Below are 23,507 nucleotides of genomic sequence, written 5' to 3'. Positions count from 1 at the left end.
GGTGGTACAAAATTGATGCGTGCGGGAACATCGTTTTTTATTTGATGGCCAAAAGTCATCTGGTAACAATCGACATTGGCGTGAGCTTTAGGCGAGCGCATGCGTCTTGCCAAGGTCCAGCCTCTGTGTCAAGACACTGATCGATATCAAATCGTGTGAGTAAATGTGGGCGCCTGCATCTAGGATTGGCTGCCACATGTCCTTGTCCTTATCGCTCGAGACCACGGCCACAATCCCTTCCTTCTCTCGAGGATCTTCCCCATCGTCGCCATCACTATGAGAACTATGACCTCCGTCGTGGTCCTTCTTACGACTTCCGCCCCTGCCTTTGGTAACCCCGGGCGTGGTACCGGTCTTGGTCTTGCTGGACTTCACAAGTCGATCCCTCAGAAATCCCAATCCAGTATGAAGAAGCGTCGACGCCTTTCCGCCGCCAGCCTCCACCACTGATTTGAGTCCCGGCATATCCTGTTTTATGGACGGTGATAGGTAAAAGACGCAATTCTCAAAAACTCGCTTCTCGCGGGCTCGATCAAGAGATTCGTAAAGGTCCATTCCGAGCTTTTGTTCGTTTGTTGAATCCTTAATCCGGAAGTCGTCCTCATCTTTGTTCAAAAAAGTGAAAATGGATGAATTTGGCATGATGCAAATAGCAATACACCGGTGTGTGCAAACGATTGCACGTAAAATATCGACTTACCAAGAATGGCATTGGCATCTATGCAGGCTTGAAGCCAATCCTCATGAACGATGGCCTTGCCTTGAAGTAGTGCTATCAAAAACTTGCCAGTTCGTGCGATGCTTGTGGCTACCAAGTGCGTGCACTTTTCAACAGCGGTTGTTGGCATGATTCCAAGGGCCTTGAGGGCTTTGGCCTGCGCTGCACTCTGCTCCTTGACACCCGTTGTGATATACCGCACGCGTTTCAGCTTTCCTGCTGCTGCCCCGGCCCCTTGCTCTACTGTACCAGAAGTATCCATGGCAGAATCCTCTCGATCTTTGTTCTTTTCTGATTTTGCCGCTCTCCTCGGTTTCTTGGATGGCATTCTAGGGCTGCTTGTATTCGCTTCAAGTTCCTGATCTTCATCGTCACCGCTTCCCGCAGGAGTGCTTCGTTCGTCGACACTACCCATACTGATCCGTCGCCGCTTTGTTGGAGAATTGCCCACTTTTTTCGTCGACGAAGGAACAGCTGCAGCTTCATCAACGTCCACGTCCATAGATTCGTCGTCCTTGGGCATATCCATGACCACCTGTTTCTTCTTTTTCTTCGACGCCTTCTTCTCGTCCCGGAGCTCCTCCTGGAACTCGTTCATATCCGGAACAATCTTTCGTAGTGCTTTACTGGCTTGTAGTGCAGCGCCACGCTTCTTTGACGTTCCCCGAACGCTAATATAATCTGGACTCTCAGTTGAATGCGATATTGTTGGTGAGGATGGCGCGCTGGTTGCTGGGGTTGATATGTCAGACGTCGGTTGCTTTGGATCACCAGAAGACTTTATATATGCCGCTTTCGAAGTAACAGGAGACGAGGGTCCTGACCACGCTTCGCCGAAAGTGAAAGAAACCTGTTTCTGTTCTTGCTGAACGGATTTTGATGGGTCAGCATTATCCTTGGATGTTGAGGGCGACGTCTCTATGTCGCCGTTTGCCTTTACTCCGCTCTTGGCGATTTCCTCATCTTCAGCGATATTGATCCAATCCTCCACTGACTCTGGTAAGAGCTTGGCTCCAAAGACGAGTGAAAGTTGGTTGGGACTTGGAAACAACATGTAGCGCGGCTTGGTCTCACTTTGCAACGTCCAAGCTTGGAAGCACTCCTCAAGCCATAGATGATTGACGATTTTAACATTCCACTCATGGCCCTTTTCATACTTGTCACCCGAAGCACTGTAAAACGAATGAGAATGCATTTTTAGCCGGGTACTACACACATTATATTAAGCATAAAAAACCATCGAGCTTTGGTGAAATTTGCCACATACTTTCCACAAATGATATGCGTTGTCGGCTCCGGCGACTCTGAACTCGACAGCGTCGGCTTATAAATTGCTCCTATTGCAACGATCATGCGCTTCAAATATTCGCGGACTGGGCCGGTGTAGTTGGATATGGTGATAACGAGTGAAGATGACCCTTCGATGGATCCTTGGGGTATAGGGTAATGGAGTAACCACGCTTTTGGCGAAGGTAATGTCCCGGTTTGCAGTACATGAAGCAGCCAATCGACCGACCCAACAATCTTGCCGTCCCTAGAAGCCTTCAAATGTAAAAACAGAGAAGAACGAGGTGTTAGCCGAAAAGATTTAAATAAAGGCACGAATAGCTGTAGAGTAACACAGTATCAGCGTGCAAAAGCATTCTCTCTCACCCCTATATATGCGGTCCCGGAACGATAGCGACAGATAAGAATGTCTACAATATCGCCAGAATACTCGTTTGCAAGAATGCCACCTGCAGCTTCAATTTTTTCCTCAAGTTTGGCTCTTCTTTCCGGGAAAATAAAAGCCAAATCGTCTCCCAATAGAATATGTAGCCCCTCTAAGAATCGGTTGCTGGGGTCATTTGGCGTTTGAAGAAAAGCAGTGACCGGTTTGAGACTGTTGGAGTAGAGTTGAGGTGCGAAACCTGTGGGTGGCTCCTGCCAGGCGTAGTCTGGATCATACATGGGTGGGCTGGGAAACTCATATGGAGCCTATGGGCATAATCATGAAGGATAAACGATGCGAACCAAAATGAGCGCCAGTGTACAAAACCCGCGCCAAGACTGCGACAACACAAATAATAAAATCTTCAGCATACCTCTGGCATGACTCGCTTCAAATTGCAACATAATTGGAACCAATGCGGAAGCACGACTTTGATCTCCAATTCTGGGTGCGCCATAATGTAGTCGTATTTCTCCTATAATAAGCACAACCCCTGAGGTTAAAAATCCATTTCCTTCGACCATGACTGAGCAACAACGACTTAAACACTTACTCCTTCCGGCGTGATAGCAAGCATGTGTGTGACATCGGACGTAATTTGTGACGTATAAAGTCCACCGTAATCCTCGACAGCATCGCGAATAAGTTGACGATCAATTTGTGGCAGCTAAATCCAATTGAAAAGAAAAAAAAAAAAGCAGGTTCTGCACATTAACGTTGATCTGTTCATGGCGATAAGAACATTCGTCTTTCCGTCGTATAAGAACGCTGCATACACCTGTCGTTGCCAGTATGATCCCGGAAAACATCATGGCTGGATTCGGAGAAAAATATTTTGGGCTATCGTCAACGAGCACGAAAAGTCAATCATCGATATCACATTTGGAGAGTATAAGAGGATGGAAATGCAAGTCAACTATCCTCTCTGTCTCCGTTCACCTCTTACTTTTGCAAACTGTGGGCGCGCACCGATCGCAAGACCCAATCCGGCTAGTAAGGAATAGGTGGAGGGGATCAAATATCAGATATTGTCAGGGCAATCGCAGGTGACCTGTTGAAGAATGCTCTGACCAACGAGACGTACCTTGACAATTTGGATACCCCTTGCGGCAGCGTGCTTATAGTCTGGGAGATCCAGGTCGTCGGTGATGATATGTGTTGGGTTTGCGATGCTGTTCTGTCCTTCGTCGCTATCCTCGGTCGATAACAAACGGGACCTTGATGCGCCGTGTTCACATAGCAGCGAGTCCAACTGGTCAAAAAATAAGAATAAAATAAGATAAAGAATAGATGGATGGAAATTGGCGGCGTACAACGTCAATTGACGAATAAGCAGGAAATCAAAAAAGAGACAGAGTGGCAAAAGGCGAGAGATCGTCTCTTTGGCATTCAACCAAGACTTACCTCTGCCAACCTTTCTTTCTCGAGAAAGGGGTTGAGGTAAAACACAACGTTCTCGAAAAGAGGGCTCACCGCCCCGTCCTGCTCATGCGGGTGTGCTGCATACTCATGTGTGGAAGGACCAGGGCTCAAGAGTGGGTCGCTAGCTGGGCGTGTAAGATCTGTGTTTTGGGGCAGTTCATTTGCGACTTCCGGGCGCGACATTGTGCCAGATGGCGGCGGCGTATTGACGGGCGTAAGAGGAGGGGGAGAAACCAGCGTCAGGCACGGATAAGGATGAGAGAAGGGGACGGAACAAGACGAAGCATGACAAAAGCGATGAGGCGACCACACACCCATACACTGGCGCGGCAATTTTGGTGGCGTGCCTTAACCGGAAAATAGTGACTGTCGGTCAATTGGCCGTGGACGAGGGTCTGTTTTACGCCCCATTCATTTGATCCTCCAAGGCCAAGGGGGAAAAAAAGCACTTCAACTTTTCTACCACGCGCAATGGTTGACAGAACGTATATGCGACTCCCTTGCCTGAAGCAGACCCCAGAGGATTTTTAAAAAGAAAAACAATGGATGTGTCATAATATCACTTGACCGATTCCTTCCTCTCTTAGCCTTGCGAGTTGCAAACATCGAGCTGGAAAATAGTCAAGCATGTACAGTGTAACTATTGTGTCTGGAAGCACAACTTTCATGCGTTGTCCGCAATTTAACAGTAACACGCAGACGGACAAACGCGTCGCGAAGGACACCAGCAAAAGAGACGATGGTTTCTACTGTGCGACGTAGAAACTCCTAATTTGTCTTTCTCTCTTTTCGTGAGCTTGCTATACACACACCCGTACCCGACCGTAACAACACTTCTCCAGTATGGAAGGTCCGGAAGAGGTCTTTCGCCCGCGTCGCTGACTTTGTTGCGCTGATTTTGCTCTTTTGAAGACGGCTGGCTTCTCCACACCCCGCTTTTGGCGTAGTCTAGGCATGGCACGAATTCCCCAAATCAAGCTGAGATCAAACCTCCCAGATCCTTGTTTGTCTAGACAGGCACCGCCAGTTTCCCATGGGAAAGCATCCTAAACAGCCTAGACTACTGTAAAGAGTGCTTGTTGCTTAATGTAAAATGTCTCCTCTTTTTATGGAGTTTTTTTCTTTTTTTTGTTGGGGTCGTTGGAAATGGGAATGGTCCAAGCGCAATATGTCGTACAATTGCGGGCAGGCACTCGACAACAGAGACCAAGTAATTTGGTCAAAATGCATACCCACAGCACATAGTCAGGCCATAGATTATTCACAGCATAGGAGCTATGTGAATCGTTGCTCCGTCCTCCTCAACGGCGCTGGAGCACTTTATGACACATCACTACGATTTGTGGTCATCAACCCGGCGCCAGAGAACAACTTCTATTCAATGGGGAAACACTTACGAACCCCGACACTAACCAGTTCTATTAGGCCATTCTATTTGGGTGCGAAACATCTAAATTGTCTAGTCTACACCATCCTCATCTGCATCTACATCTGCATCCAACAATCCGTGCCAAACATCATAGGAAATTGCAAAACTCCACATTTGAAGTCGGAGAACTAATTGTCATAAACGAAGGCACTAGTACATAAAAAAAAATCTTCCATGGTGCTACAGTGAGAAATCCTGGCTCGGGCCACCTTTTCACCCCTTCATCCTCCCCCCTCCCCCTCTTTCTATTCTCACAACGCAATACCCAACAATATTCAAAAACAAGCATTCCGCAGAGAGAGAAAGAGAAAAAGAGAAAAAAAGAGAAAGAGAAAGAGAGAAAGAGGAAGACAGAAAAGAGAAGACAGAAATATGATGTTGGAGATGGAAATGTGTTCAAGGGACTATGGTCCCGTTATGTTCCTGTCTGTCTCTCCAAGAATATACTTGCTCTTATTTTTTTTCGCTGATCTCTTCCCTATTCAAAGTCCTTCAAAAAGCATGGACCATCGGCGACACCATTACACTACTTTACGGCATATGACTCGGACAACTTCGGGAACCTTACTCTCCGGTGCATTCCCTTAGCCGGTCTACTCCTGAAATAAGGCACCGCTGTCATATGTTTGCTCATAAGGACTAGCTATGGCTTCTGACTATGGCGACATCAATGCTTTCGCCTCCGACTCGGAGCAGACTATGCCAAGGAGAGCAAGGGCTTTGAGGTTGAGGACCGCGGAAATGAAAAAGGATGCGATCCAAGCGCTGTTCCACAAACAAATTGGGGAACTGGGCAGAAAAAAAGCCAAGGAGAAGACGAGGGATGAAGGAAAAGAGGCGTCTTTTGTTGCGTGTGTCCAAAGCTACGCTCTCCTTTCATGCCAGTCAGGGTTCGCCCAATGTTCATCCCTGCGATCGATCAATAGCCTACAGCTCCCCGGTTCTTTGTATGTCTATTACGGGGTCACAGTCCATCTGACTTTGATTTATTTTCTCGTCTCTGGTCTCCACTCCCGCTAACAAACTACTCTAGAGTCATTTATTCCTTACTTTACATTGCTGTCTTGCTGAGGTGCAAAAGTGGGGCCTGCCTACGAAAGTATTCTTCAAAAACTTTTAAAGAGTAAAGAATGAATTGAAAATATCGCGTTTCCTAACATAGTAATAAAAAAGGTTTTTTGTGGGGAAGCAGACAAACAATAAAATTAAAGAAACGCTGGCGAGCATGCAAAACAAAACGGTGGGCAAAAAGACCAATAAGAATCCGAGCAGAGGAGTCATACTTTGGTACCTGGATGCAATGCGTCGGAGGGGCCTCATCTTGCTGCGTGAATGGGATGTAAACCGCAACAGCGACATCGATCCATCCCACTGCTTAGGAGAGCACTTTCTTGCACCATTGCTGCTAGCGAACAACAGAAAAAGAGAAGAAAATGACGGATGGGGGGATAGGGGGAAGAACAAGTAGGGCCTTTCTCTGGATAGTACATGGAAGATGTCACACGCTCGACTACGACGCCATGATGGAGTGCTGCGTAAGGAAAACAACGATCCGTGAAGACATCCACGGGAATGTGAACGTGCTTTGCCCTGTGTTCAAAATCCTTGTTCCTGAACGCCTTCATAACAAATTTTTCTCACGATCACCCCCCCTCCTCAACTACTCATTCCATACCATTGCATGTTATTCCGCGAAAGGACGAGTGTTGGCCTCTGCGCCTATTTTGCGGAGAAACAACAATCAGAATATGTCGTGGCACACTACTCTCCAGGACAGAATGTTGCGCCTTCATTAAGAAGAGACGGGGGATCCTTACAGCAACGAGTGAGCAGGCAAGTATCCTCTCCCAGGATACATTACGTCAATGATGCCTGGGCGTAATTTTTAAGGTATGACAATTATGATGCCCCTATGATGTCTGCCGGTCGATATGAACAAACACATCCCCACCCCTTGAAGGCATTTGCACCGTTGTCGAGACTATTTTTTTATGTTGACTCTGGACCTATGTTTTACTCGCTCCTTTTACCCTGAAACAGCCTTGGTGGTCAAGAGACGATGCCGCTACAATTGATCGTGAATAACCGAAGAAGCACGGGCGCTTTTTGTTCTCTCTCGTATGGATGAATTGTTGGGTTTGAGGGTTTTTGCAAGCTTCTCTGGGGAACGATTGCGTTGCCGTGCAATTGGACAACAAACATCAGCACTCTTCACAGCCTCAATGTTAGTTAGGCTAGGACAGCAATGTTAATACTCTAGTCTCTCTAAATAACGCAAACGCATCTTTTTGTGATTTTCATGGTCATTCTCAGCCCTGTGTTCTTGTGGTAGGTAATTATTCCCTTGTGCGGTCCAAACCATTTTGAGCGCAATACAACAAATATCGCACCGCTCATCTTTGCAAAAAAAAAAAAAAAAAAAAAAAAACGTCCATCGTCTAATATCCTCGTTGCTTCTCTCTTGGTTAATAATAAAAATAAAATAAAAAAAGCCCTCGCATGGCCATGTCATATGTGAGAAGGGAGAGTCTGCTAACGCGCACCCTCCATTGGGGTTCCGCAATGAGTCGACTATTGATCATACAAAGACCGCTCCAGACGCGCTCATAATATTTCGTTTTCTTAAACTTTTTTTTTTTCTCTCTGTACCTAACAAACAAAAAGGATGACGGCCAGGACGAACAATTGCGTCCGGCCATCGCTGCAAGTGAAGGTGGCTGCATCGGTTTCAAGTGACATGGCTGACGGAGAGTTCAATGGGGGCGAATCAACTGTCGATGCGAATAGGTAAAGGTGCGTCTTGGGAAGGATGAAAGGGCATGGTCGCTGGATGGGTGAAGCTGGTTTTCTTTTTTTTTTTACCACGGACTGCACCAGAGACGCATCCGTGGGCAGGGATGGACTCTAACATGTGCTGGATTCGAATATTCGGATAGAATACTGCATGCGATTCACTCGAGAACGATCCCTTGTTAAAAATAATCTCAATGCAGTCCGCTCCGAGCGAAACGCACCATACGCTTCCTATACGCTTCCTATAGACTTCCTATAGACTTCCTATACATTCACTGAATAGAAAAAAAGACGGGCTTTGTTGCCCACGGGCAAATCCATCCTGCAGCGCCCCACTGCACCAAAAACCGTAGTCAATACTCTAAATGCATAGACTCATACCCCTGGCCCTTACTCTTAAAAAAAAAAAGCATCGCTTCCGCTCGTCATCTTGACCTGCTCGTTCCGATCCTTCCGCGCCTCTGCTGCTGCCCCTCCTTATAAATACCACCTCCATCCGCCTCCATCACGCTCCTTGCTTCACTTTCATCTTCACCAACCAACCCACTCTTCTTCCCCCCATCTATACCAGGCGTTCGTGCCCCTTCTCTCGCTTTCTTCAACCCGCCCTCTCCACTCTCCCACACTAAACCCCCTCACACAAACAAACAAAATGGCTCCTTACAAATCAAGATCGCCCGCCGCGTCCATCTTCAAGCACGATGCCGAGCTGGATGCCTCCGTCGGCAAGGACGGTATCGACTACACCCGCGTGAACCTGCTCCGCAACACCTCCGTCGCCAAGCTCTATGAGGACGCCCTCCGCTACGAGCCCGGCACCTTCATCTCCTCCGCCGGTGCCCTCGTCACCTCTTCCGGAAAGAAGACCGGTCGCTCGCCCAAGGACAAGCGCATTGTCGACGAGGAGTCCACGACAGAGGACATCTGGTGGGGACCCGTGAACACAAAGTTGAGCGAGCACGCCTTCCTAATCAACCACGAGCGTGCTGTCGACTACCTGAACACCCGTGAGCGCCTCTATGTCTTTGACGGATTCGCCGGCTGGGACCCCAAGTACCGGTAAGTCTGCGATGCAAACCAACGCTGGGCTGGCTGTCCTACGGATGTGGAGAAGCGAAAGAAAAAAAAAATTAACTAACATTCGCCCCCGTTCTGTATTCTCCCAATAATGTAGACTCAAGATTCGCGTCGTCTGCGCACGCGCCTACCACTCACTTTTCATGCACAACATGTTGATCCGCCCCACGGAGGAGGAGCTCAAGAACTACGGCGAGCCCGACTTCACCATCCTCAACGCCGGCGCCTTCCCCGCCAACAGATACACCACCGGCATGACCTCAACCACCTCCGTCTCCATCAACTTCAAGCTCCGCCAGATGGTCATTCTCGGAACCGAGTACGCCGGAGAGATGAAGAAGGGCGTCTTCACCATCATGCACTACCTCATGCCCAAGGCCGGCGTCCTTTCCCTCCACTCCTCCGCTAACCAGGGCCCTGACGGCGACACCTCCCTCTTCTTCGGTCTCTCCGGAACCGGCAAGACCACCCTCTCCGCTGACCCCGCCCGCGCCCTTATTGGAGATGATGAGCATGTCTGGACCGACACTGGAGTCTTCAACATCGAGGGAGGCTGCTACGCCAAGTGCATTGATCTCTCCGCCGAGAAGGAGCCCGAGATTTTCGGTGCCATCCGCTTCGGATCTGTTCTTGAGAATGTCGTCTTTGACGATGACACTCGCCTGGTCGACTACTCTGACAAGTCCCTGACCGAGAACACCCGCTGCGCCTACCCCATCGAGTACATCCCCAACGCCCTCCTCCCCTGCATCGGTAACCACCCCAAGAACATCATCATGTTGACCTGCGATGCCTTTGGTGTCCTCCCCCCAGTCTCCAAGCTGACCTCGGCCCAGGCCATGTACCACTTCATCTCTGGCTACACCGCCAAGATCGCCGGTACTGAAGAGGGTGTCACCGAGCCCGAGGCCACCTTCTCTGCTTGCTTCGGCCAGCCCTTCCTGGTTCTCCACCCTACCCAGTACGCCACCATGTTGGCCCAGAAGATGCATGACCACACTGCTGATGCCTGGTTGATCAACACCGGCTGGAACGGCGGTGTCTATGGTACCGGCAAGCGTATTGCCCTCAAGTACTCCCGCGCCATCATCGATGCCATCCACAGCGGAGAGCTCAAGAACGCCGAATACGAGACCTACCCCATCTTTGGTCTCGAGATCCCCAAGGCCGTCACCGGTGTCCCTGCCGAGGTTCTGAACCCCGCCGTTGCCTGGCAGGGAACCAAGGAGGACTACAACAGCACCGTCACCAAATTGGCCAACCTCTTCAACGAGAACTTTGCCAAGTATGCTGACCAGGCCACCGAGGACGTCATTGCCGTTGGACCCAAGCTTTAAAAAAAAAAATTAAGGGATCTTTTTTTTTTTTTTATTACCTTTTTCTTCATAATCCCAACATTTTGCATCGATCGCATCCATACTTTTTCCAGCATGGCTCCCGTAATTCTATCCCTTTGTAATAATACCGAAAATAAATTCATTTTACAGCATTTTTTTTTTCTTTGATCCATGAGATGAGAAAGGTTGTTGTCAGAAAAGAAACCCAGGTTTGAAGTATAAGTTCTGGCAGCACAGCAGCGTCAGTAAAGGCAATAGTAATTGATTGTATCGTCAACTCAAAGAAACCGCTTCACTTCCTATCCCCCCTCCCCGTTTCTGTAGCCAAATTGGCATGGTAGAACTATTTACAATAGTATGTTTCCACATCGATACGAGTTCAAGCGTTAAGCACTCTGCAATACGTTTTTGGGCATTCTAGTTTTATTAAAACCGCAGTTGTAATGTACAGTAAAGCTGAAAAAGAAACGGAAATAGTTATCAGTCATCTTTTTCCGACCTCTCACTTTTCCTTCGTAGGACTTGAAGCAGACGTCGATACTGTCGTGGGCGTGGTCTCGTTCAATGTCGATGCCTTCTCCTGCGCTACAACCGTAGATCCGTTGCTCAGGCTTACATCCGTGGCCGTACTGGCGGAAGGCGGTGCTTGCAAGGGCTTGGCTTGGGCATTCTCATTACTAGATGCTCTCGTAGTAGCCTCTGCTGCTGCTTCTGATGTAGTTACCGACGTAGGTGCTGATGTAGTAGCTGATGTAGCTGTCGATGAAGTCGGTGGGACAGTTGCTGGCTCAATGATTTCTGTTACTGTTGCCTTTTTGTCCGCATCGTTCGCAGCAGCTTCCGCAACCTTGGCCGCAGCTTCCGCATTCTTGGCCGCAATTACCGCAGCTTTAGCGCCCTTGATCGATCTGGTACCAATCGAGGGTCGCTTCAGGTTCGCTCTCGTCACAGTGCCTGCGTTCGCAATCGTCTTTTTCAGCGCAGCCATAGGCCCACCATTGCCACTGTTAGAGCCTCCAGGGCTGGTGCCTTCCAAATCTCGCTTCCATTCCTTCCAGGCATCGACATCGATCAGGGCTTGCATACAACCCCAGTCCACAATCTTGCGCTCCAACCAAGGGAACTGCACTGGCTTGGTGATGTAGTCGTTGCACCCGGCTAAGAGCGCTGTCCTTCTCAGATCCTCACTCTCAGCCGAGGCTGTTAATGCCACGATAATTACGGGAGAGCGGAATGGCGACGCTGGCGGGGTCGTGGGCGTCTGGCTCGTAGAGGATGACGACGAAGCGAAGCTGGGTGTAAGGGCCGATTGCATCGAATTGCCGACAGAATTAGGCTTATCTGTTGGGAATACACCGATCTTTTGGGCCTTTTCTAAGCGACGAATCTCACGCGTGGCCTCGATACCGTCCATGACTGGCATCTGAATATCCATCTGTAGGACATGAACAAGAACATGAACAAGAACAAGAAAAGAACTGAAGATCAGCATCGGTATTACGAAGGAGCTGCCCTGTTACTAATGTCAGAGAGTCATGACTTACCAAGACCAAGTGAAAGCCTCCAACGCGCCATTTGTCCACGGCCTCTTTACCATTGCACGCTAGTTCGTACTTGATCTTGCGCTGCCGCATAAACTTGACTAAAATTGCTTGATTGATATAGTTGTCTATAGGACAAGAGAACAGAGGCACAAAAATGAAATGGCGTTAGACAGGTGTTACAATGACATGGCATGAGTCATGGATAAAGTGCGTGTTCGGGACCGAAAAAAACGTGATACAAAATCATTACCTTCGACGATTAGCACGTTCACCAGAGGGCTGACTCGCTCAACCACACCACTCTTGACCAGCGAAGGTGTCGCGGCGCCCACTGTCCTCATATCCCTCGTTTTCTTGATGGGGATCAGACCCCTCGACCGACCAGACCCGGTTTTTGGAGGAGGCGGAGAGGAGGCGTGGCCGGGCGAAATTCCTGGTGTTCCTGGACTGGACCGGACAAGCGAGCCGGGGGACGTTGGAAGCGGTGAAGCGGTTGGAAGTGATCCTAGGGGTAGCACTGGATGAGGAACCTTGGGATTATCCATGCCGATGCTGTTCATTGAACCAATGCTGTTCATTGAACCACCACTGCTGCCGCCATTACGCGCCGCTATTGCCTCATGTCTCTGAGGCATAGGCGACGCCATAACAGAGTGCCGGACACTTGGTGGCGAAAACAAAAGACCGGTCGATTGAGTGATGGTTGGAGGCGTGCCCAGTGGCGAGCGTCCCACACCCGGTCGTAGCAGCGGACGCATAAGAGTTGTAGCAGAAAGTGTACCGCCCTCGGACGACCGTTGAACATGTATCGATGCAAATGGCTGATGATTGCTGGCGATGATGACCGGTGGTGGAATGATAACAGCTCCTCCGTCGTTGCTGGAGATAGAATGGCTGGTGCTGCGCCCATTGCCATTCGAAACCCGTCTAAAGCCCTGACCTGGTGTCGCAGGCGACTGAGTCCCTGGTGGTCTGGCGGTCGGATCAAATTGAATGCCTGCTGGTTGATTAGCAGTTCCGAATACAGGGATTCCTGTTGGAGAGCCGATTGATTGGGTTGATCCTGGAGTTTCCGGCGTTGTCATATCGACAGCGGAGTGGTCAAAGGGATAGGCGATTGTTTCAACATTGCCGCCTGCGTCGATCAACTGGCGTATCATGTCCCGTTTCTGATAATGCTCATGGGGAAGATTGTCGTTCGGACTAAGAGCCCCTGGGGAGCTCTGCGTAGAGTGTGGGACCGACCGAGCGAATGCTTGGTTCGATACGGGATCATATACAATCTGATCTCTGTCCAGTGGATTGATCTCTTCGCTGAAGTGACGGATCGCGGGCGCAGGAGACGTCGGTGCAGTGGCAATGGGGCTATACGATTGGTCCAGCACCGGAACATTGATTGCCGTGTGGATCGCCGTAAGCACTCGGCGAGGACCTGCGGGCTTGGGAAGGACCAGAATGTACGGGAGAGGGCTAAGAGGGCCAAGAGGCGCATGACCCAGGGTGTTGCCTGACAGTGTGTTGGCGATGCTGTAGCTCACGCCCGGTATTTGAGTTCCAAGGATGAACATGATGGTATCTCTAGCCTGCTTGAACGTCGGCAAACTTGTAAAGTAGATGATGCTGGTGTGCTGGATCGTGGTGACAGACTTGTGCCGACGGTGGGTCGGACGCTTCGAGGCTCCTGCTGCTGGAGCTGGCGAGGCTGGGTTGGACTGCATTTTGAGAATCTGCTGACCGAGGGCCTTGACGTCGTCGTCGATCATGATGAATGCTGGGCTCAGCGACTTTGTAGCCGATGATGAGAACTCGGATTTGCCACCGAGGCCAGGGTACTTGCTACTCAGGGACGACGATGAGCTCGTGCGCTTAGCGCCACCAACGGGTGTCTGCGGCTCCTCGCTAATAATGACATCTCCGAAAACAGTCTCGCCAGGGGCACTGGTACTGTCGCGGATGGTCCTCTTCAAAACGTTGATATTCCATGTCTTCAAATATCCAGTAAGGCGAACTGCAAAGGCCGAGTTCTCCCTTGCCATCAAAACTACTCTGAGCCCCGCCAGCTTTTGACTGAATCGAACGAGCTCCGTAATGGTCGGCTCTGCTGAAACCCTGGGACTGCCGCCACCGCCTGAGCGTCGCGGTGGAGGAGACGAGGGTAGAGGCGTTGGTGAGACCAGAGGCGTTTTGACATGTTGCTGGAGGAAGTGCTGAGATTCGTGAACTGGGTGCAACGTCTGCATGTTTTCCAGGCGCTGAAGGTGATCCTGCGCAGTCAATGATGACACCATATCGTCGGTTCTGGAGGGCTCCAGAGGGTGGATAGGTCGGTGTTGGTCGTCCAGATGCTTGAGGTTTCCAATCTTCTCCTCCTGCGGTATTGGACTGAGTTCCACCTCGACCGAGACAGTGAACCGCTTGGCGTTTCCTTCCAGCTGCTCAATTTCTAATGATCCACCCATCGCCTTAACCAGTTTTGAGGCTAAGAGGGCGTTCAGATGCGTGAGATCGTCCTCCGTTGATGCCGAGTCCGGATTGGGGTAGTAAGTGATCTCAAAGCTGACCATGACCTTATTCTTTTCCTCTCCAGGCTGGGGTATCGTGAACAGGACCAAGCAGAGCTCGATGGTCGATCCAGCCTTGGCGCAGTCGATGATGCTTTTAATCAGCTAAGAGATGAGAACGAAAAATCATGTTTAGTGTGCCTGAAAGATGTTCAAGATCAATGTGACACGAATGAGCTTGAAAGACAAAGGGCTCTCTTACATTAATAAGGGCATGCCTCCAGCTATCTTCGCTTCCCCTGATGGGCACATGGTTCAGGTCGTACTCGGAGTGATAAATGACAAACTCTACACCCTTCAGCGATGCATCCGCAGAGACGAGGTCGCCAAGACTCTGTACAAACTCGCCAACGTCAAATTTGTTTTCTCCTCGATGGTAGTGAGGCGAGGTCTTTTCGACAATTCCCTGAACGTATTCCGTAAACATTACTCGTGAGAGACGCTCCATGTTCCTGGCGATGTACTGCAAGTGGCGCATCGTTGTGAACAGACCGAGAATGCTGGTAGTGGGTATCGGTAATGTGCATGGACTCAGCTGTTCTCGAGAAACGCTTTGAGGGAATAGACTGCTGGGCGTCATCTGGCGCAGAGTTTCGATCGCCAGGGTTGCTGCATCCTGCACCTCCTTTCCGACTGTCTCCAGCAATATGTTCTTTTTCAAAAGGTCTTCATCCCTGTATGCCTCCATGAGGTTTTCATAGCGCTCCTGCAACTCGTCCAGTTCGGCAGTATGATGCGCCTTATCCTTGGACAGCGCAATCGATATTCTGTCCAGCCCCATCAAGGAGGATCCCACCAGCAGTGGCGATAATGTTGCCAAGAGAAGGACAGGGCTCCAGAAATGTGAATTCCATGTATGAACAGCCGAGATGGAGGTGAATCCTAAGAGACCAAGGAGACCATAGCTTAGGATATAATACGAAAGAGAGGTTGCTGTCGGAGGTGAGCAGACAGAACTAGGGGTATTGGAAGACTTTGAGGAGCCTTGCTTGACCTCTTCCGTCGAGGTTGTGTCCAAAACATCAATTGGCTCGGCTGCCCCAAGGTCATTGTTAGGTCTATCGTGGTCACAGACGGCTCCGTCTTCGCTATTCCTCCTGCTGCTGCCGGTACTACTGACTTTCCCTGCACGGTCTCTGCTGCTGAGCGCCATTCGTTTGAACCATTGCCAGGAGCATGTCGCCGCGAAAAAACCGTGGTATACGACCTGCGCCACCAGTCCAACCTGTCCGGTACCGCGCCAGCCCTGCCTTGAAAATCCCTGTCCGAGCAAGATAGCGCATCCTGCCATGGAAGCCACAGCGCCAAAAGCAAAGACATTGCTACGAATGGATCGTACGATGATGGAGACGGCTGATTCTGCAGAGCCTGAGGATGACGAGTCTGGCAAAGCATGGTTGAAGTAACTGGCGTGGAGATTCCTGATCAGCTGTGCTGGTCGATGTGGAACCTTGAATCGACTATTCCTGTTCATGGTGTCATCCAGCGCAGACGCCTTCCGTTGATGTGGTTGCGAAGGCTGATCGAGTGAGATGGTGGCGGCGTCAGTCGCGAGAGCACTGGCATTGGTATCCGTGCCCGCACCGGCTGGAGGAGGGACCCCGTTCGCTGCAGTCGTGCTTGGTGGCACTGGGGGCGTCTCCGTTACCATGACCTAGAAAGTCTAGTCGAATATGAGTTTATTTTCTGCACAATCGCGCGCAAAAGATAAAAGAGAGATAGAGAGATAGAGAGATAGAGAGATAGTGGGCTGGTTGTAGATGTTACCTATGCGTTCCTTGATGAGAAGGGGGGGGGCAGAAGAAAGTCGCTGTGGAGGGGCTGGCGGAAGTGACGGGGTCCGTACTGCTTTTTTTTCTTTGTTGTATGTGAGTATAGAATAGGAGAATGGGAGTGCGTGGAAGAGAATGAGAATGAAAGAATGAATGAATGAATGTGGGTGGGTGTAGCTGCGTAGAGGCGCTTGCTCACAAAAAGCGTGTGTCGATAAGGTGCAGACGCGGTTGCGTGCGTGCTGGTCTGTTTCTAGAGAGCCAAGAAAGAGGGACGGATGGCAGTGGGAGGAGGAGGAGTGGGAGGAGGAGGAAGAGGGGGAGGAGGGGATAGAGTGGCGTGTGTCGATGATAACAGTGCCGGCGAGGGGAGGAAGGGAGGAAGGGGACGAGAGGGACGAGGTGGGGGGAGGGTAGGGGGGAAGACGGAGGAGGACTGGGACCGTGGAAAGGAAGGACACACTCGAGTCGATGGCGATGAAGAAAGGAAGGAAAAAGAAAAAACACCCCCCGCGGCCAAAGGTCGATCCCAGCGAGAAGGATCCGCCACCGGACCAGTCTTTCAGCCTATTCGCTCTGATCCCCCTCCCTCCTTTCTCCCCCCGCCCTTCTCCTTCCCCTCCGTTGACTGGTGCGCGTTCGCCTTTCTTTTTTTGGCTCTCTGCTCGGGCCCTGATTGGTGCATTCTGTGCTTGCACAACAGGATAGGACAGGACAGGACAGGGTGCAGGCCAGCGGACTTGCACACCAGCGCATGCGCGCCTACACAACCATGGGAAGAACAGCTCAGCAATCGGTCGCAGCTGTTGGCCGATGCTCGTAACGAGACTTTATCTCTTTCATAGCATTTGCGATATATTTGTTATATAAATTCCTTCTTTTTATTATGTAGATCTATCAATAAATGGTCGAGTATATGGCAAAGGAAGGAAGCCAACTCTTTTGGCGTCTTTACTTGTGCTCCTCCACAGCGACAGCGTGCTCAACAGCGTGCTTCTCCTGCAGAGAAGAGACAACAGCGGTCATGACAGCGACCTTGCGGACATTGTCAATGCTGCGCCAGACACGCTCCTGCTGGATCTTGGATGCCTTGCGGTCAGACAACTTGTGGCGGCGGGCGCTCGTAGGAACGAACGTGGCAGTCAACTCGAAGGACCAGTGCTTGAAGATCTGGACCTTGACAACATCAAGGATGATGAAGTAGATGAACGAGATCAACAAGACGACGATGGCCTGGCCGGCAGGGACCTTAGGGGTCAAACCACCAAAGATGACCATCAACAGCGCAATGATCTGGGTACCGATAATGACAAGGGCAAAGATGGGAGAGGGCAGGTTCTCCCAGAAATAACCAGTCAGACGGGTTGAGAAAATGACGAAGTGAGGCGCGGACGAGATGTGGAGGTACATGATCGACTCCAGCTTGCGGGAATCGTAAGGGGCCTTGTCATCCAGGGGCTCGTAGCCAAAGTGCTTCCAGAAAATGAAAAAGTGGGCAAAGGACAGGGCAGTGAGGCAGAGACCAAGGACAATGGACATGGTGATCAACTGGCCGATTCTCCACTTGTCGGGGTGCTCCGAGATCTGGGCGTTGTCAACGGCAATAACAAGGGTGGCCAAGTCGTTCAAGATGCAGATCAAAATCAGCAAGTGAGCGGGCAAGGACCAGTCGTAGGCCATGACGACGACAAAGAAGAACATCAAAAAGTGGACAGTCGAGGTGATACGGTAGAGGGCATAAGAGCGCATGCGCTGGAAGATAGCACGGGAGGTCATCAAACCGTCGACAATAGTGGACAAACCGGGGGCGAGCAAAACAATATCGGCAGCAGAGCGAGCAGCATCAGTGCATCCGTGGACAGCAATACCGACGTTGGCCTTCTTGAGAGCGGGGGCATCGTTGACACCATCTCCGGTCATACCGACAAGGATACCACGCTTCTGGAGCAACTCAACGACGCGGTACTTGTGCTCGGGAATGACCTGGGCGAAACCATCGGCGCGGATGCAGTGCTCAGTAATCTCTTCCTCAGACTTGTCAGAGTCGACCAAGTGGCCAGCATCCAACATGACACGCTGCATACCGAGACGGTGAGCAACCTCCTTGGCAATAATCAGCTGGTCACCAGTAATCATCTTGACAGAGACACCCATCTTGTTGCAGCGGCGGATAGTATCGGCAGAGTCAGGGCGGGGGGGATCAATCAACGAGATCATACCAATGAGCTCCCACTGGTCCATGTTACCCTCGACAGTGCGAGCGACACCCAGGGCACGGAGACCACGCTTGGCAAGAGAGTTGACGGCACGGACGGCATCATCATCACCACCAACAAGACGGATAATAACCTGGGGGGCACCCTTGGCGACCTTGAAGGTCGAGTTGGTCTCGAGGTTGGTGATGGTAGCCTGGGTCAACTTGGTCGAGGGGTTGAAGGGCAAGAAGGAAGTGACCTTGTAGCCGGGAACCTCATGCTTGTGGGTACGGTTCTGGAGAATCGCAAGCTGTTCCTCAGCAGCTGTGCGGACGGCGAACTCGATGGGATCGTTAGCACCAGCCTCGGCAGCGAGGTAAGAGTACAAGAGGATGTCATCGGAGGAGTAGTTGTTGGCGAGGTAGGGCTCGTCAAAGGTCAATTCGTTCAAGGTCAAAGTTCCGGTCTTGTCAGAGCAGAGAACAGAAACGGAGGCCATCTCTTCAACAGCGGTAAGACGCTTGACGATGACCTTCTTGGCAGCGAGTTGCTTGGCACCGACAGCCATAGTGACAGACATGACAGTGGGAAGACCGACAGGGATGGCAGCGACAGTGAGAACCAGGACCTTGCGGAGGACAGTCAGGAAATCACCCTTGCCATCAACATCGCCGTGGAAATGAACGAGCTGGTAGATCAAGATAATAACGACGAGGACGACGGTAATGAGGATCAAGAAGTTTCCGATGCGGTTGATAATCTTCTGGAAGTGACCCTCCTCGGTGGTAATAGAGATCAGGTTGGCAGCACGGCCGATGAAAGTATTGCCACCAGTCTTGGTAACAACAGCCATCTGCTGACCCTGCTTGACAATCGAGGACGAGTAGACGGTCTTGCCCTTGTTCTTGGCAATGGGCAGGGACTCTCCGGTAAGGGCAGACTGATCAATCAAGAGATCACCCTCGGTAGCCTCACCAGTAGCACCAATTCCGAGGAGGCGACCATCGGCGGGGACAATATCACCGAGACGCAAGACAATAATATCACCAGGAACCAAAGCAGCGACATCGAGCTCAACCAAATGGCCATCGCGCCAGCAGCGGGTCTTCAAGGCAAGAGTTTGACGAAGGGCATCCAAGGCAGACTCGGCCTTGGACTCTTCAATGAAACCGATACAGGCATTGACGAGCAACAGACCCAAAATGATACCGAAATCCAACCAGTCCTTGACGACGGCAGAGATGACACAGGCAACCTCGATCAGGTAGGCGATGGCTCCAGTGAAGTAGCTCAAGAACTTGAGGAAGGGGTTGCGCTTGACCTCAGCGAGCTCGTTGGGACCAAACTGGGCGAGGCGCTCGGCGGCCTCGGCAGTGGTCAGACCGTGCTTGGGGTCGGTTTGGAGGAGAGCCTCGAGCTCGGGCGAGATTTCATCGCTGTGCTCGTGATGCTCAGCCTCCTCGACTTGGAGTTGACCCTTCGTGTGGGTCTCTATTGTGTGGCGATGGACAGTAGACAGGAAGGGATTAGCATCGGTGAACACGGCTGATAATGATAATACTAGTGGGTCTGAAGGGTACACAAGGCGAAGGAGCAGAGAAGATGAAATGGACGTGATTGACTGTGTACGAGGTGGGTTGAGACTAGGCCGATCCTAGGCAACGGTCGATCTCAGGAACGCATTTTATGAAATCACCAGCGAGGGAAAGCTCGCAGGAGATGCAAAGACGCGTGCGGGGGATCAAACGTGTGGAGGATGATAGCGAGATTGCTTATGGTTGCTTATGAGTGAAGCGCAAGAGGGAGGGAGAGCGGAGGAAAGAGTGGAGTGTGCAGAAATCTGGTGGAGCGAGATGGCTAGGACACCTTACCCTCAATCTTTTCGCTCATGGCTGGTTAGTGCTCGGTTCTCGCTCGGTTGCTTGCGACAACAGAAGATGAGAGGGAGGGTGAGAGGGGAGAAGAAGGAGGGGAGAGGGGGAAGGACGGAGAAGGAGGGGAAATGAAATGAAAAGTGAACGACGTCGGGGCGATGGGAGGGAGAAGAAGAGGAGAAGAAGGGCAGAGGGGAAGGGGTGCTGTCGTCTTTTATATGAAGACGAAGAGGCGGAGGAGAAGGCGAGCGAGAGGGGGCGAGGAGGGAGGATAAACCCGTTGCAGTATTTTCCTATCGCATCCTATCGAGAGAGTGAGAGAGTGCGTACAAACAAACAAACAAACAAACAAGCAAAACCAAGCGAAAGAAGGGAGGGCGAGTGAGCGATGGATGGGACAAAAGTACCCCCACCCGCCTTGGCTCTTTGTCCAACTGGACCCATTGGCCTGTCGCACCCGATCTTTTTTCTTCTTTTTTATCATTTTGAGTTTTCAGCTGCACTAAACGAGACAAAATAAACGGGGACCACCGCGGACGTGTGCATGTGTGTGTGCCTGTGGACCAGACCATGTCTCTTTCAGGCCGCATCTGCAGTGGACTCCACTCCTGCGTAACTATAGTGCAACATCGCCCACAGCTACTCCAGCCCTCAATGTATATCCTTGGGGCCAAGAGACACAATCCCCACCCGGCGCTGCTTGTCATCTTTCGTGTCGGGGAAAACGACCTTCGTAACAAGAAGGTCCCAATCTCAAATGGCCTACTCCTCAACGCTCACAACCCAGGTCCTACGCAGTCGCTAGGTTTCAACGCTAAAGAAACACGCAGCCCCATGGCTCCTCGCCGTTTTCTCTTTTTAATCCACTATACAGCTCGCTTACGGCTACCCTCGACACTTGGCTCATATGGCTACTTCCTTCATGGCCTATTCCCAGGATTTGGCTGAACCATAGTCTACCAAAGCCCGTTGTAGGCTCGGTACTTTTTTTATTTTTCGCCCATTGGCCTAAATTTCTGTTGCTCTTTGGTCGCCCACTCAGTCGAGACAATACTTACCTCCTTCCACTGAGCCATTTTTTCATTCTTTCGAGCAACCTAAAAGAGGTCAAGCTTATAAACGGTAAAATAAAGTATGTACAAGTACCCCAAGGCATATAAATATATTGCGGGGAACGAATTTGCTTCAGAGCTGTCCTGTAGCCACAAACCCTGTCCCAATGAGTAACAGCACCTGTTGGTACCATGCTTTAGAATGGCGATACATGTCCACCCTCACACGATTTAGCTCTGCAGAGCGCCTTGATATGGAAGTGTCTGCAACAACTGGATTTCGAGAGACTTCCTTCCCAGGTGGTCTACTCCCAATTCCCTCCCTACTGGCCGACAGAGGAAAATATACAGACAATTTTTTCCTATATCAGGAGCGTTACAGGAAACGAAGACAAAGGGAGTCAAAAAGACCACTAGCACTCCGCCTGTATAGAGAGGGAGATGGACCGATCGAACTATACATGTAGTGCAATTGCCCGGATTTAATTTTACTCACGAATTTTCTTTATTTGTTGTTGTTTCTGTTGTCCCTGATGTTGTTTCTGTGGTCCTTGTTGTTGTTGTGCTAATTGTGGTGTGGTACACGCCTTTAATCTCTTCTGCGTTGTTCTCGTTTCCATTGAGCGTTTCTGGAGGTCAGGATGTATCAAAACCATGGGTGCATCCGCTTTTATGATTCCCGAGGATTCACAATGAGGAGCAAAACTGTACCCAGAGAAGGGCCGGCCCAGCCCTGGGAAAATAGACATATCCCCAGCATTCTTATTCCACATAGGCTAGGCGTCCAGGCATCTGAGACGGCTGTGAAGGGACAATATTAGCTCGCCAGTCAGTGTTAAGAGTGGAATTTAAAGTTTACGGGCCTGATTTTGCCGAAACCCTGATCAGAAGAAAACAAGGACCAGATACAAAGGTAGAACTCTCTTACGTTTCCCCTCGCCTCCTTGTCTCCACGTCTATGCTCACTCTAGTCTATGATAAGCACAAGAGGCAACATGCGCAAAAGTGAGCCATTTTTTTTTCGTCCCATGCCTGCTGTTGTATCACAACGGGGATTGCGATGAACGATTACCCTTCTTATTGTTGATGTTGCTTTTGTTGTTGAAGGTCGATGGCGGTTTCGTTAGACTTCGACTAAATTTATACCCGGCCATCCGCTCATGGAGTATCCTTCCTTTTCGCGCTCTACTTGGTCGTAAAAGGCCAGGGCACCACTGCTGCGGACTTTTTTCCTTTTCACACGTTGTCCTGCTCGAATTCAGAGCCATTCGGCCTTTGTATACAGATAGTTTACGTGTATTGAGGGTCGTAAACTGTCGACAGTAGACGACATGCTCCGGGAAAATGACGATGACTACAACGGCGGAGGGAGAATCCTTACTATGCCAAACAAATAAACAGTGGATAGATCAATAATTGCTGTGGGCCTTACACATCGCGTGAGACGAGTGAAGGTCTTTAGATACCAAAGCCTAGGAGTAGGATTGACACGCTCAAGGCTCGTGGTAAAGCGTTATTCCTTTTTTCTACGGATCAAACTCCAATAGATGTCCTCGCGAAAGACAACGAACGCTATTTCTCGCATGACAGCGAAGGGAATGCATGATAAAACAGTTTTTACGGCTATTGCTTATCCTACCAGCGTATATGTTAGGTGGTCTTTCCTTTCAGACGCGACCTTCATGATCTACATCTATATACCCTCATTGCAGTTTGCCTTGAGGATTCTTGGGAACCCTGTTCCCCCCACCTCACACCCCACATAGAGATGATCTGAGGGTGAGACAAATAAACTTATACAAGTGGGAACCCTAAGGGCTATAGGCTAGGATAAGGTAACTCGGTATCTACAAGGACCCAGGTAATCTTCCCACCCGCAACCCGGTCATCATCATCACCTCACGCGAGAAAGATGGACTGCGCGGTAGACGATCTCTTATTCGAATAAAAATGCCTCATCCTCCGGATGAACTTAAAGTTTGTTCCTGAATATATTTAGGCACTTGTGTCCAGACGATGTTC

General features: G+C 50.4%; 5 protein-coding genes across 5 annotated transcripts; 1 reads left to right on the top strand and 4 right to left on the bottom strand.

Annotated features, from left to right (window-relative positions):
* Window positions 1–4: 4 nt before the first annotated feature.
* BC939DRAFT_466435 (uncharacterized protein) lies at window positions 5–4,139 on the bottom strand. Its single transcript, XM_051557642.1, has 10 exons — window positions 3,834–4,139; window positions 3,514–3,681; window positions 3,376–3,419; window positions 3,206–3,269; window positions 2,983–3,096; window positions 2,803–2,904; window positions 2,372–2,695; window positions 1,986–2,260; window positions 701–1,890; window positions 5–605 (listed from the first exon to the last, which is right to left on the bottom strand). Exons 1-10 carry the CDS (start codon window positions 4,032–4,034, stop codon window positions 88–90), a joined length of 3,000 nt encoding a protein of 999 aa, XP_051407348.1. The 5' UTR covers window positions 4,035–4,139; the 3' UTR covers window positions 5–87.
* A 4,308-nt stretch (window positions 4,140–8,447) lies between these two features.
* BC939DRAFT_466423 (phosphoenolpyruvate carboxykinase) lies at window positions 8,448–10,638 on the top strand. Its single transcript, XM_051557641.1, has 2 exons — window positions 8,448–9,132; window positions 9,248–10,638. Exons 1-2 carry the CDS (start codon window positions 8,726–8,728, stop codon window positions 10,485–10,487), a joined length of 1,647 nt encoding a protein of 548 aa, XP_051407347.1. The 5' UTR covers window positions 8,448–8,725; the 3' UTR covers window positions 10,488–10,638.
* A 100-nt stretch (window positions 10,639–10,738) lies between these two features.
* On the bottom strand, window positions 10,739–16,457 carry BC939DRAFT_334567 (uncharacterized protein). Its single transcript, XM_051551624.1, has 5 exons — window positions 16,360–16,457; window positions 14,795–16,246; window positions 12,282–14,697; window positions 12,032–12,156; window positions 10,739–11,922 (listed from the first exon to the last, which is right to left on the bottom strand). Exons 2-5 carry the CDS (start codon window positions 16,241–16,243, stop codon window positions 10,990–10,992), a joined length of 4,923 nt encoding a protein of 1,640 aa, XP_051407346.1. The 5' UTR covers window positions 16,244–16,246; window positions 16,360–16,457; the 3' UTR covers window positions 10,739–10,989.
* A 770-nt stretch (window positions 16,458–17,227) lies between these two features.
* BC939DRAFT_466420 (uncharacterized protein) lies at window positions 17,228–18,248 on the bottom strand. Its single transcript, XM_051557640.1, has one exon. It carries the CDS (start codon window positions 18,138–18,140, stop codon window positions 17,316–17,318), a length of 825 nt encoding a protein of 274 aa, XP_051407345.1. The 5' UTR covers window positions 18,141–18,248; the 3' UTR covers window positions 17,228–17,315.
* Window positions 18,249–18,639: 391 nt separating this feature from the next.
* On the bottom strand, window positions 18,640–20,758 carry BC939DRAFT_496760 (E1-E2 ATPase-domain-containing protein; the record flags this gene model as incomplete). Its single annotated transcript, XM_051559692.1, has 2 exons — window positions 20,431–20,758; window positions 18,640–20,050 (listed from the first exon to the last, which is right to left on the bottom strand). Coding segments are annotated over exons 1-2 (1,428 nt in total), but the record flags the coding sequence as incomplete, so codon positions are not given.
* Window positions 20,759–23,507: the final 2,749 nt, after the last annotated feature.

This window comes from Gamsiella multidivaricata, assembly GCF_025024155.1.
Source record: "Gamsiella multidivaricata strain RSA 2152 chromosome Unknown BC939scaffold_97, whole genome shotgun sequence".
In the NCBI taxonomy this organism is placed as follows: Eukaryota; Fungi; Mortierellomycota; class Mortierellomycetes; order Mortierellales; family Mortierellaceae; genus Gamsiella; species Gamsiella multidivaricata.
The sequence above is the reverse complement of the archived record's forward strand: the minus strand, read 5'-3'. Positions and strand labels throughout refer to the sequence as shown.